This window comes from Camarhynchus parvulus, chromosome 2, assembly GCF_901933205.1.
Source record: "Camarhynchus parvulus chromosome 2, STF_HiC, whole genome shotgun sequence".
NCBI classification, from domain to species: Eukaryota; Metazoa; Chordata; class Aves; order Passeriformes; family Thraupidae; genus Camarhynchus; species Camarhynchus parvulus.
This window is the reverse complement of record NC_044572.1, coordinates 3,465,506-3,478,592: the sequence shown is the minus strand read 5'-3', so window position 1 is coordinate 3,478,592 and position 13,087 is coordinate 3,465,506. Positions and strand designations below refer to the sequence as shown.

At 40.3% G+C, this 13,087-nt stretch overlaps 1 protein-coding gene across 5 annotated transcripts in view; it reads left to right on the top strand.

Moving 5' to 3' along the window:
* Nucleotides 1-13,087, top strand: part of ADCYAP1R1 (ADCYAP receptor type I) — a 147,357-nt gene that overhangs the window by 24,428 nt on the left and 109,842 nt on the right. For all 5 annotated transcript variants that reach the window (XM_030943055.1, XM_030943058.1, XM_030943057.1 and 2 more), the window contains one exon: nt 8,091-8,239. In XM_030943055.1, coding sequence (XP_030798915.1) covers nt 8,156-8,239 — 84 coding nt within the window. In that variant the 5' untranslated portion in view covers nt 8,091-8,155. The remainder of the gene's footprint in view (nt 1-8,090; nt 8,240-13,087) is intronic.

Sequence of the window (13,087 nt, the reverse complement as noted above, 5' to 3'; positions counted from 1 at the left end):
GGAAATACCTCTGGAGAGATATCTGCTCTACATGTGCTGGGCAGGTTCAAAGCAGACCCTGATGGACACGTTACAGCACTTACAACCTCCTGTGATCATCAAAAACAATATTTACACCTACAGCCAAGGAAGGAAACGCAGACCACCAGTCAAGGAAAGCAAATTAATCAGGGAGCTCTTGCAAAACGTTGATATGCTGGGTAGAGAATGTGTATTCCTGGTTGTGGAGTAATAATTCTGAATTCCTAGCCAAGCAGCACTTAAAGCCCTGCTGGAATGGAGCAGCACATCGTTATCTTTATGATCCCAGTATTAATTTCATATTAGCAATGAAGTATCACATATACCACAGATGCTTAAAAAGGATAATTGATCTGCTGTGAAAAGGGAATCTTCTCACATGATTTTTTTTTTTCTTTGCCTAATGCTTCCTGAATGTGTGGTAGTTTGCAGTTATATTTCCCTGCATTGGAGTGTCTGTGGTCTTTAGTTAGGAAGTTTTGTCATTTCCTCAGGCCTCTGGGGACATCAATAACATAAGGGCGCAATGAATCTGATGGATAATGCAATAGGGAAAATAATGCCAATCAAGGCAAGAATTTTATTGATGGTCTTATGTAGGAAATCTGCCAAGAAAAGCAATTCTGTGCCCAGGGAGGGATGAATTGGGTTCCATAGCCTCTGCTATCAAGAGTCCATCACTGCAAAGATAAGCTAGAAAATCTTGACCTCTGGATGCATGATCCACTCATGTCCACTTGAATTTCAGAGAGCCTGAAGCAGCACCTCCATCAAACAGACATTCAAAGTTATTACAATGTCAAAATACTCAGATATCCAGAATTGAGATGTCATTAACCTTCAATGTTTCATCGCATCTGTACTGGTGAAGCAGCATATGAAGGAAAAGAATTGTTTTATTGTGAGAATTTATTTTATTTATGGAATTCAGGCATTTTAAATGGAGTTTGTTTTAAAAATATGCCAAATCTTGTTTAGTTTTATACATATGTCCCAGAAGAGCATAACCTTTCAAAGCTCAGGAAAGGCTGGGCTTTATGACTACATCTAGGAAGAAATGAGATATTGAGGATTAGGACTTTCAAAGAGTTTTTGATAATTTGCAGATATTCAAGAAATTAATCAGATCTTCATATAGTGTAAATTTGAATATCTTGAACTGGCTGAGCAATACTTACTAAAATCTGTTTTGGAATAGCTTTAGATAGGTTTTTTATTTTATAAGTTAGGAAAATTCTATAAAACTAGAGGACTACAAAATGCAGGAGCTGTCAGGTTATACAGAAGTGATAAAGAGTGTACTTTGTAAGGACAAATTATAATGCTCATATCTTCAGGGAAATTCAATTTCATTGAAACCACTCAAAGGAAAAAAAAAAAAAAACAAAAACCCACACTCCAACAAAATTGTAATGGGGACAACTGAAGTAAAAAATACATGGGAGTTATTGGGCTGTGTTAATAAAAGAAACTAAGATAATACTGAAAGAAAAGGCTACAACATAGAGGGAAGCCAGGGCTCTGTTTTGCTTACCATCAATGCTTTGGTGTCTTAAACTTTGGGAATGGAATTTTCTGTGTTTGCCCTCATCAGGTCTGAACAAAGGAAAAGAGGAAAAGAAAATTGTTTTTACAAAGCAGTAAATCACTTCATCCAAAATTAGGCATAGTGCAATAGAGAACCATAGAATGGTTTGAGAGAAGGGACCTTTCAAAAGTCATCCAGTCCAAGCCCCTGCCATGGTAGGGGCACTTTGCACTAGACCAGCTCCCTCCTATCTATATTTAGGATATAGAAATTGCTCCCTGAGCTTACCTACATCTCCACTGACTTTAGAGAGAGCCTGGGCAGGCTGGGCTGAACTATAAAGAGCTTTTTGATGTGGCAATGCTGGTTAATGCCTTCACCAATGATCAGGATGATGGAACCTGCAAGAAGGTTGAAGGTTACAGAAATTTAAGAAGAGTGGTTGATAGACCAAGAGGTTGATTGTGCTGCTGCTCAGAGGGAACCAGAGAGGTTTGAGAAATAGGTAGAAAGATGAAAAAGAACAAGACATGCAAAAGATGAAGAAGAACAAGACATGCAAAGCCCTGCACAGAGAGGTTTGAAAAACAGGCAGAAAGATGAAAAAGAACAAGACATGCAAAGTCCTGCACTGGGAGAGGAACAATTCCATGCACAAGGGCAGGCTGGGAATCAGCTGCTGGGAATCAGTTCTACAGGGAAGGACCTAAAGCTCTGGGTGGACACAAAGTGGATCCTGAGCCAGCAAAGTGCCCTTGCAGCGATGAAATCCGAAAGCATCATCAGCTGCATGAGGAAGAGCCTTGGCAGCACGTCAAGGGAGGTGATAATTCCTCTCTCTCAGCCCTGGAGTGCCTGGTCCAGGGCTGGGCTGCTGAGAGCATGAACACAGTGGGTTCTGTGAGGAGCCACAAAGATTATTGAGGAATTACAACAAGAGATTTGGGGGGATTTTATCAATATGTAGAAATCCCTGATGAGAGGGTGCAAAGGAGATGGACCCAGGCTCTTCCCTGTGCTGACAAGAGGAAACAAGCACAGACACACGGGAAATTCAGCTGTAAGATAACACTTTGTTATTGTTAGAATGGTCAAATACTGAAAGAGGTTGATCAGATAAATTGTTGAGTCCCAACATTTGAGATATTCAGAAACTGATTGAGAATGGGTTTTGAATAACCTGCTGTTGGACTGGACAATCTGCAGAGGTCCTTCCTGCCCCCAGTTCTGTGAATCCTCTTTAGCAGCCATTCTTCTTGCAACACCACATTGCTTTGATTGATTTCCTACACAAGTCCTTGTGCAAGTAAATGAAATTGATATTTCTACTTCATATAGAAATATTTGGACACCTAAGCTCTCATTTGCATATGAGAGTCTCAGCATCTGCAGTTTGCAATTTCCTGCTGTAATCACACCTTTATCTTCACTTTTAGAAAGGGAGTTCTAGTAAAATTCACAGGTGTTTTCTGAGTTTTATGCAAGGAAAAAATACCAAAATCCTATTCTTCCAGAAAGTAAAAGGATTATTACTGAGTATTGCTAACAGATTTGGATATTCATTAACTAGGCATATTCTTAAATGCCTAAGCCAGGCAGCAGCTGAATCTATTTCTTTCAAATATATCCATGCAAAATTGCTTTAATACTGTATCAGCTCCCTTTTAAATGTTGTTTTCTTAAGGAGCAATTTTCCTGCACAGTGAAAAAAACTGGATACCAGCAGAGTCTGCCTGAATGTATCTGTCATGAATGGATATTTTTCAGCCTGTGATTCCCACATCAGCTCACGTGTTAGAACAGTGGGCAGCCTGCATCCCTCCTTGTGGACCATTCTGTGAAAAAATTCCATGTTTTTTTGTTGACAGCTCTTTCAGGCAAAGGTGTGCCAGTTTTGCCTGAGACCCTCATGACATTCATGTGCAGCTGAAAAGGGTTTTGTCCTTTGTAGCAGTAAATCCTTTCTGAAAGTCCACCTCTCAGACCTCCTGATGTAATGACCCTTTGAGTCCTGTTTTGTCATTGACAACAGACTTGGTGAGTGGGAACAAGGACTTGGGGGACTTTCCCTATTAAGTACATAAATGGAGAATAAAAGTCTTGGTTTATAAATGAAAGTAGACTCAGACCCTTGGCTATTGTGACCCCATGAAGAAGCTGTAATTTCAGCAAATTTAGAAAGCAGGTAAACAAAATCAACCCTAAATATTTAAACTTCAAGAAATAATAACTACTTTGTTAAAGATAGTGGAAAGATCATGATGTTCTTTTCCTTTGCCTTAGTAGGGTTGCTCTTTGTGGAGTATTTTCCATGGAAAGCTTTAGAGCTCTTGTTTTCTGGTATTAAATCTTCCTTTAGCTTTTCTGTGGCCTTAAATATATCAGCATCAATTTATTGACACCCCAAACAATCCAATTCCTTCTCAATCCTTTGTGGTAGGTGAAACTCCACCGTTTTGGGATTCATATTGGTGATCCATGTATTTCAGACTGGAAGTGGGATTATTCTGTCCAGATTTGGATACTCACAATGTAGATGTCAACAAATAAGCTGGCTGCTCAGAATTCCTTTACACTCTGGGAGAGGAGCTGGAAGTTTAAAGGAGATGGTTAAAATAGGTCAGACAAAACACTTCCTTCACATGTCTGCTTCTCTGTGTTGATAAAAAAAGAAACTTGACAATGAGCTCATGTGTGAGGATGTCTCTCCCAGATTTCTAAAATTAGGAGACATGTCCTGGGTCACTGAGGGGTTGATTTCCTAATTCTGCTCATTGCTGGTGAGCAGGAACAGGAGGAAGGGGCACTGTGCCTTTTTAATAAATTATGTACCTGGAATACCACAATTAAGGACTTATAGGAGGGAAATCCTAAAATGCAGTGTGTTATTGAGAGCCTAAAGATAGAAAAATATTGGGTGCATAATGAAAAGTGTTCCAACCCTCAGGAGAACAGGTCAGGGGGCTGGAACACCTCTTCTGTGAATTCAGGCTGAGAGCTGGGACTGTTCATCCCGGAGGAGAGAAGGCTCCGGGGAGAACTCAGGGCACCTTCCAGGCCTGAAAGGGGGTTAAAAAAAGTCTGGAGAGGAACTTTTTGTGTCATGAAAGTCCAAGGGGGAATGGCCTTAAATTGAAGGAGGGTAGATTGAGATTAGGTATTAGGAAGAAATTCTTTACTGTGTTGTTGGTGAGGCACTGGAGCAGGCTGCCCAGAGAGGTTGTGGTGTCCAAGGCCAGAAATCTGCTCTAGTGGAAGGTGGCCCTGTCCATGGCAGGAGGTTGGAATGGTGATCTTTAAGGTTCCTTCCAACCCCAAGCCATTCTAGGATTTCATAATCACCTGTTCATGTATTTTGCACCCAGTAACTCTCCACCTGTGTTTATTCTTCAAAGGGAAATGTTCTTCATGTCTCTAAGAAGCACTGGAGTAACTGTGCATGGGGTGGTTGACTTTTCTGAAATGTATTCAGTCTGCAAAACCTCAGTTTCTCCTGCATGTTGTCAGGAGCTTTCAGATTTCCTCACCTGGGCAGGAGCTTGGTCATGGGGCAGGAAGAGGATGGGACAGCCTGGACATTGAAGTGAGATGAATTAAGTGATGAATTCCCATTGGATCATCACTGGTCTAAACCATTGTGGGTCAGCTTTGAAATGTGTTGGTTTCCTTTCAAACCTCTGGCACATGTCCCAGAGGACCACAGCAAGGAGCCCAGCAGATCAAGTGGTTTATTTTGGGTGAGATCTCAGTAAGAGCTTGTAGCTGCCTTGGAAAGCCACAAAAAATCCTCTTTCATTCATCAGAAAAGTTCCTCAGTTTCATTCATCCAGTGGGTGCACTCTGGGATGCTGTATAGCAATTTCACCCATATTTAATATTGTGACTTTTTATCCTTTTGAGGAATTATTTATTCCCTTGTTATGCCTCCCTGGTAGAGTCCCATTGTACCTAGAAAGGTCTCACTGCGTGGTTTTGTTCATTATTGACATCAGATTGTGCACCTGTGGGCTTCTCATGGAGGAATTGTCCTCACCAGCCTCCAGAGACCTTTTTAGGTGGAGAAAGAAGTGGGGACTTGCAGCAGAACAAGTTTTGTCAGAGCTTTACCAGCCTGCCCTTGAAGCAACTCAGATGCTTTCATAAAGAATCTGCAGTGGCAATGGAAGTGTTTCCAGTGGACAAATTCACCTTCAGAGGGGATGAATTATTTCCTTAAGTCACTAGGTGACCAGAACAATGTTCTTTTTCCTTTTTCTTCCTGTGTATCAGCCATGCTTGAAATAAACCCCTGAAACCCTCTCTGTTTTAGCAACAATCAGCTGAGTTTTAGAGTCTCTCATTTTACAGCCCTTCTGTTTCACCAGAGATAACTGAAGATTATTTTGAGGAACTGTTTATCCCTAACTGAAAGGTGCAACCCCTCTGTTACTGGCTCTTCTGACTTCACTAATTTTGATTACAGTGGCAGATGCAGATAAAACAACCACATGAAGCATCAGTAATGAAATTATGGGATTTATCAACCAGTGACATCAGAAGAAAATGTAATCATTCAAGCTTCCCTTCCAAATCCAATACTGATATAATTATTTCTTTTTCTCAATACTGAGTTTCTATTTCTCAGTACTGAGAATTATATCAATTGCTGATATAATTATTTCTTTTTCTCAATACTATATTATATCAATATAGTATTGATATGATATATCAATACTATATATTTTTAAAAGTTTATATTTCTGGTATAACATAGGTGATAGTAGTTATTGGGGAACTAGCTGGGCTTTAATTGGTGATGGAGATAACTACCCTTTAATTAATGATAGAGATAAGTAGCCTTTAATTAGTAATAGGTGGACTGTGATTATATATGTATTATATATATGCCAGGAACAGCTCAGCAGTATAAAAGGTTCTGCTGCAGGTCCAGGGCAGAAGTTCTGGTAGCTCTTATTCCCTAATAAACACTCCAGTCTCCCTGGATGACATGAAGGCCTCAGCTCAGTATTTGGTGCAGGTTTCCATGACTACCTTGAAGGCAAAAAATGAAGTAGAGTCTTTTATTTTCCCTGCAATATGTGAGAGAAAAGCCATGGAATGGTTTGCAGATGTTCTTGTTGTCTCTTTAGAGGCTCCTTTGATGCTCAGACAAGGCAGAAACCAGCCACCCTCCACTTTTCAAACCTAGGGATTGCCAGGTTCAAGTAAAAAGGTGTTCTAAAGGTCACCCCTTTTCCCCAGGGCATCTGTATGTGTCCATCTCTTCCTCAAGCATCTCCCACCCTTCCACTGCATTTTGGTCATTTCCTGATCCATTACAGAAGGAAAGGACAGAATCCAACCTCCACACCCCTCTCTGGCTTTTCTGGCCTGAGCTGCACACAGGAGTGCAAATGATCAGGAAATCATTTCAAATCCAGTGGCTGCTAATGCATCTGTCTGGTTTTGTCTTGCTGCTGTTAATGGAATTCCAAGTCCTCACGGCTGAATGTCACCAGGGATGTTTGCTGTCCTCCTCAGCTGAGATCTTATCAATTGCTCATTATTTGATAAGCCATCAGAAATACAGTTAAGTAATTAAATTCAGTGCCAGAATGGAGCGTGAGTGACTGATCAAGTGAGGATAGAAGAAAACAGAGCAGTTTGGAGTGAATTTCATGAATCATTGTTCTCCCAAAATTTAGAGAGAGATTAATTTTCCTCTTTTATTTTTTAATTGAAAGACTCTCTCCTTTCTAAATGCTGATGTCCTGGCAGTGTGTTGCAGTATAAAACTTGAGTGTCAGTGTAAAACTTCAGTGTCCTTTGGTTCTGAAAGTTATTTCACAAATAATTCCTTTACAAATCAAAGTAGAATAATGAGAAATAAATCCAAATCTTAAACCACATTCCCCCCAGTCCTCAGTTCTTCCAGGGCAGAGGCCAAGCAGTGGAAATCACAGATATGGATGGCATTGTTGTTCATATAAATAATTCCTGATTATGTCCTGGATGAATCCTTAGCCTGAGACTACAATTCATTCTTTTACCCCCCTACTGCCAAGTTCTCAGAAAAGTTACTAACAAGCCTATTAACAGGTTATTAACAAGCTTATTAACAGGTTATTAACAAGTCTAGCAATGGATTTGTTATCTGGACAAACTATACTGGGAACCAGACCCCTAAAAAGCCCCCAGACAGTTTTGCTTTTAAGACACTACTGAAAATCATGAAGTGCAAACCACAACTTCAGAGATGAAACAGAAAGTTCTTTTTTCTTGTTCTAAATAATCCACCCTTTCTCCTCCCCTGGGTACAATTTAGGTGTTTGCAGCCACAGAACCTGTTCCAGCATTTCTTTGACACAAGTTACTGATCACACCAAGTCCTTTGCCTTTAAATTAGATATCCAAGACCACCTTTAACATCTACAAAAGCCTGGTTGATCTCTAATAAGTGCCACTTGCAGTTCAAGTGTTGGGTTCTCTGTTTTCTGTCCATTTCTTTTTCATTCTCTCCATGGTTTACATATTTATAATAATTTCCCTTTTTTTGTTGCAGAGATCTTGATGTGAAGACCTCGAAATATCAGCAGAGCCTGTGCTTCAGTCCTAATCTCAGTGTTAATGAGCAAAACTTGTCCAAAATTAGGAGAGAAGATGGCCATCAACTGGAAGGTCTGCTTCTTCAGCCTCATATTGCTTCCTCTGGTAAGGAAAAATGATTTTATTTGCATTATTCTGTTATAAATCCATGTTCTCAAGGCCAGCATTTGCCAAGAGGGAAGGATCTGCTGCTGACACTGACTCTGGATTTTTCTGGGTGGTCTCATAGTTTGGGTTAAGACTTTTCCAGCCTCCTTTGTTAATGAATCAGGACTGTGATCATTGCTCATCCTGGGAAGGGCAAGTCCATCCCTTGAGGCCATTTGTTCACTGTTTTTAACCAAGATTCAAAATAAAATAAAGTCATAATTAGAAAAAAAAATAATGCTTCTTCTGTTTCAAATCCATTGGTTTAAGAATATCTTTTTTCCAGACAGAGGGATAAAATTAAAGATTCCCTACATCCCCCCACTATGAAACCTAAACCTCAAGACATTCCAGGCAGTGCTTTTGGAGGCCTCCATTTTCAGAGGAGCAATTTTAAGAAACAATACAAATGGGCCTCTAAAGATACTAAAGGCACTTAAAGTCATCCATCATCTTTCTGAAGATATTCAACTCTTTATGAAGATGACAGGGATTAATTTTCCCCACAAGCCTTTACTTGCTAAACAACGTGCTGTTCCTTTAATAACTCTGTGTTAACACATCTGGGGATTGTAACTCTCCCTCTCCATTGTCCCTACACACAGTGACTGCACCTCTCCTCAATAACAGCCACAAAACCACTCAAAAAAGATTTTTTTTTCCCCTTTGTAGCTGCGAGGAGTTGTACACAAGCCCTGCAATAACCTCTTGTTGCATTCAGCACAATTCTGTGTGAAACCATTGCTCACAAATGTGCTTTTCAGCCCTTCTCCAGGAGCAGTGCTACAGGGATTCAGTGACAAAGAGCACCAGGATTTCAATCCTCCAGCTCATTCCCTAAAGAGCCTTCTACAACTTCCATGCAAATGCTTTACACTTGCTTAATACACAGAATATTTGCATTTTTGTGCACTTTAATAGTCAGTATTTGAAAGAATTCATGACATTTAGTTGGTTTTATTTTTAAAGGGCAGCTGTTTATTGTGATGCTGGCGTGACCAGAGCATCTTTTAGCAGTTTTTGCAGATTTTTTTGCTTTTGTGTATCAATTATGTGGCCTGTCTTCTACAATGCATAGCAGGCAGCACAGAGAACTTGGTTTTACTTTGGCACACAAAAATACATTTTCTTTCCTTTTGGCTCTTATTTAGAGTCCATTTCACTGCACATCATGAATTATGTGGCATAATTCAGCTAAATTCTGTAGAATTGGGTTGGAATTGGTACCATAGTTGTGTTCATCCAAATAATACAAATATATGGCCTTGGAATTTTTATCTAGAGCATGGCTCCTGTGACTCTTCCTTAGATTTCCTGCTCAGGTAGAAATGATTGCTTATTAAAAACTGAGTACGTTTAATTTTTATAATACATCTCTAAAAATACTACTGTGAGCTTCCTCTAAGTTAATGAGAAGGGGGAAAAGCCCCCAAATTTAACCTGATTTAGGTACTGTGAGATTCCTGCCTATAAAAGGAGTTTAGCTCAAATTTAGATCCTGGTTTTGGACACAGAAATGTTGATGACATGGATCCTGCCCTGGGAGAGACTGGAAAGCTGAATTCCTGGCCATGCAAGCATATTTTTCAGACTGCAACCAAAATAATTAAATGATCAAAAGACAAAAGGCTTTTCTGTTAAATGGCCAACAGCCTTCAATATTTCAAGATTTTCAGTGCTCGGCTCGAGACCCTTGAAAGGTGTCTTGTTATTTAGAGGTGAACAGTTTTTAATTAAGGGAAATAAATGAACAAATCTCTGGAGCTCTCAGATGGGTGACCTTCCTGGCAGTTGGAGAAGGACAGCAAATTCTCAATTGCTCACGTTTCAGGACATCACTGTGGTTGCTGAGCTGGATAATTGGTGATCAGCTCCAGCTTGTGGAAGGAACAGTTCTTAATGAAATACCAAATAGCAAACCAGAGCTAATAAGAAAAAACACTGCTTTGTTTTTGCTGCTTCTGCAAAGTTTGTGGCCTTTTTTACGATTATAAGGTTTTTCTGCAGTCTTTTGCAAGAATCCAGACATTAAAGTTTACCATTGAACACACATGAATTTGTGTGTTTGCACACACAGAGCCCACCACAGAGATTATACAATAATTTGTGTATAAGTATTCATTTCACATTAAATCCTTACATTTCTTTTCACAGACCAGATTTCAGGAGTGATATAATGTTATTTGTGTTTCTTCCCTTGCTGTCACTCTTTTGCAGTTCTTGTGGTAACACATTTCTCTCCACTGGGGCACACCCTTTCCCTGTGAACCATCTGTAATGTGCTGTGCTCCTGACCTCAAATTGGCACTTTCCTCTCGTGCAGATTTTCCAGATTTTCCACCAAGGGAGTGGATGTGACTTTTAAAATAATTGGGAGTAATTGAAAGTCATCTTAGACTTCACAATGTTCCTGGAAGAAAGCTGTTTATATAGTGCTTTCCTCCAAGCACATCTGGTCAGACCCTTTTACCCACAGAAGCCCCAGTCTGATGTCCACATCCATAAACAAATCAAGAAAAGACAAAAAGAAAACCAAGTATGAATGGGAAATTCCAGGTGGCTTCAAGTATAGGCTCTGACCAGACAACAAGAAAATAATATGCTAAGAAATAATAAGAAATTGGCATTTTAAGCCAGTTCTAACTGTCAGAGTCAAGGGTGATTCAGTTTTTCATGTGTTTCACAGGCTGCTCTGCATTAACCTAGCCTGTGAGCCCCTCAGGACTGAAGGCACCAAGATGCCTGCAAGGCCTTTAGAGGAATTCTTGAGCTTTACTTTTTTCTGCCATTTTAGTGCTTTCCTAGATTTAAATACCTGTGTTGCTATTTTAGCTGGTTTTAACCTATTTCTTTCCGATGGCTCCGCTCTTCCCAGTAATTTCCATTCTTTGCTTTGGATGAAACTCCAAACAACCTGGGATAGTGGGAAGAGTCCCTGTCCATGGCAGGGGGGTGGAGCTGGATGGTCTTTGAGGTCTCTTCCAACCCAAACCTTTCTAGGATTCCATGATGTCTTTTTTTTTTGGCATTTTGATTTTTCTGACTGGCATTTTGATTGACTTTGCATTCCATTCATCTGTGATAACACTGGGCTATGTGCTGCTGTTGTGGGTTTTTTTAGTTGGAACATATTAACAAAAGTCATCATAAAATTATAGAGAAGAAAGGATCCCAAACCATCATTCCTTTGTCTGGTTCCAAATGTACTTGAGAAAACAATGAGTTTCATGACTCACAAAGTTGGCTTGGTGTATGAACTGAATTTTAAATGTAACTGCAATGCAGGTGTTCTAACTGTCCAGAATAATTCCATCTGATGCATTTCTTCACCTAATGCTTGGAATTTCTTGTGGGTACGTGTTTAATATTGCTACACTTAAATGTTTCCAGTGGCAGAATATTCTGTGTAATGTTTGATCAGCCGGGAAGAAAGTTCTTCTTTAAAAAAAAGAGAGAAATATGGAAAAGGGAAGGTGTAAGCGATGCCTCTTGTGTAACAACACTGAAGTGTCATCTCTGAGTGAGAGTCAGGTGGGCAAACACAGATTTGGATGTGCAGGCAGCACCTCACAGAGCAGAGAATGAAACCTGGATCTGATGAGAGTTAAGTAATTCATGAAGAGCTGAGGAGAGGAGCTGAAGTGTTTGCTCAGCCCCTGTTTGCTGCGGGGGGGAATATTTCTCAATTTGCTCAGGGTGTGTCGAGGCTGCAGAGCAGAGAACTCTCTGTATCCTCCATTATTCATCCCTGGCTGTCACTTCCAGTGCCAGGCTACCTTCAAATAGAATCATCCACCTTCCAGCCTCTGTTATTTTTAAAAGATGAGGCGCTGTGTATTTCAGACACGATATTCTACAAGTTTCTCTCCCAGCCTTCAACGTTTTTAAGCCCAGCCCAAACATGAGGCTCCTCAGGCACAGACATAAAAGCTTGGATTGGTCCCTGCCCTTTAAGCAAACCAATTTTTTTTTCCATTCCAGGGCTTAATGAGAGAGAGCTTTTAATGAGTTTACCTGCCTGGTGATTTGTAGCATCTCATACCCCTGTTAGTGAAGTCAAGCTCTCTGTAGGACTGCAGGTTTCTCAAACACAGTGCACAGTTGCATGAGACTTCCCTGTTATTTGTGTAAAGAAAAGATAAATATTTTATATACAAACACAGCCTGGGGACTGCTGGGAATGTTCTCCATAGGAGATAAAAACTCAGCTAACCAAGGCATTAATGCTGCTGGAGCTTTTCCATTTTAATAGGAGGAGCTGGTGCTGGGGCAATCTGGAGAAAATAGCAGCCTCTTAAAAGCCTGTTCAAAACAGAAAAACAAAGTCTTTGGATGTGTAATACTGGGTAAAACAGTTCCAAAGAGAAGGTTCAGGATTCTGGTATCACAAAAAATCATCTGAGAAAATCAGCGTGGCCAAACCACAGAGGCCTTGGTACCAACCAACTTCAAGGACATCCCAGAGGCACAAAAATGAGGATTTCAAGTCCCAGATGGTTGTTACCATGTTAGTTAGGTGGGATAAGGACTTCCAGAGAGTGCCAGAGTGAGAGTGGGATTTCCTCCTGCCATATCTCTAAGTCTCTGTGGGTTTTTTCTGAGAAACTCAGGGGTTTTACACTCCTGAAGGTGGTGGGAGCCCTGAAAATAGTGTTGGTGCTCTGTCTGGTGCACTGACGCTTGTAACCTCACCTGGGCACCTCAGGTGCCAGTCAGGATTATTGCAGAAGCTAAAGAAGGACACCTGGTTAAAATGTAAAAATGTTACAATGTTTTTATAGAATTATAGGATGGTTTGTGTTGGAA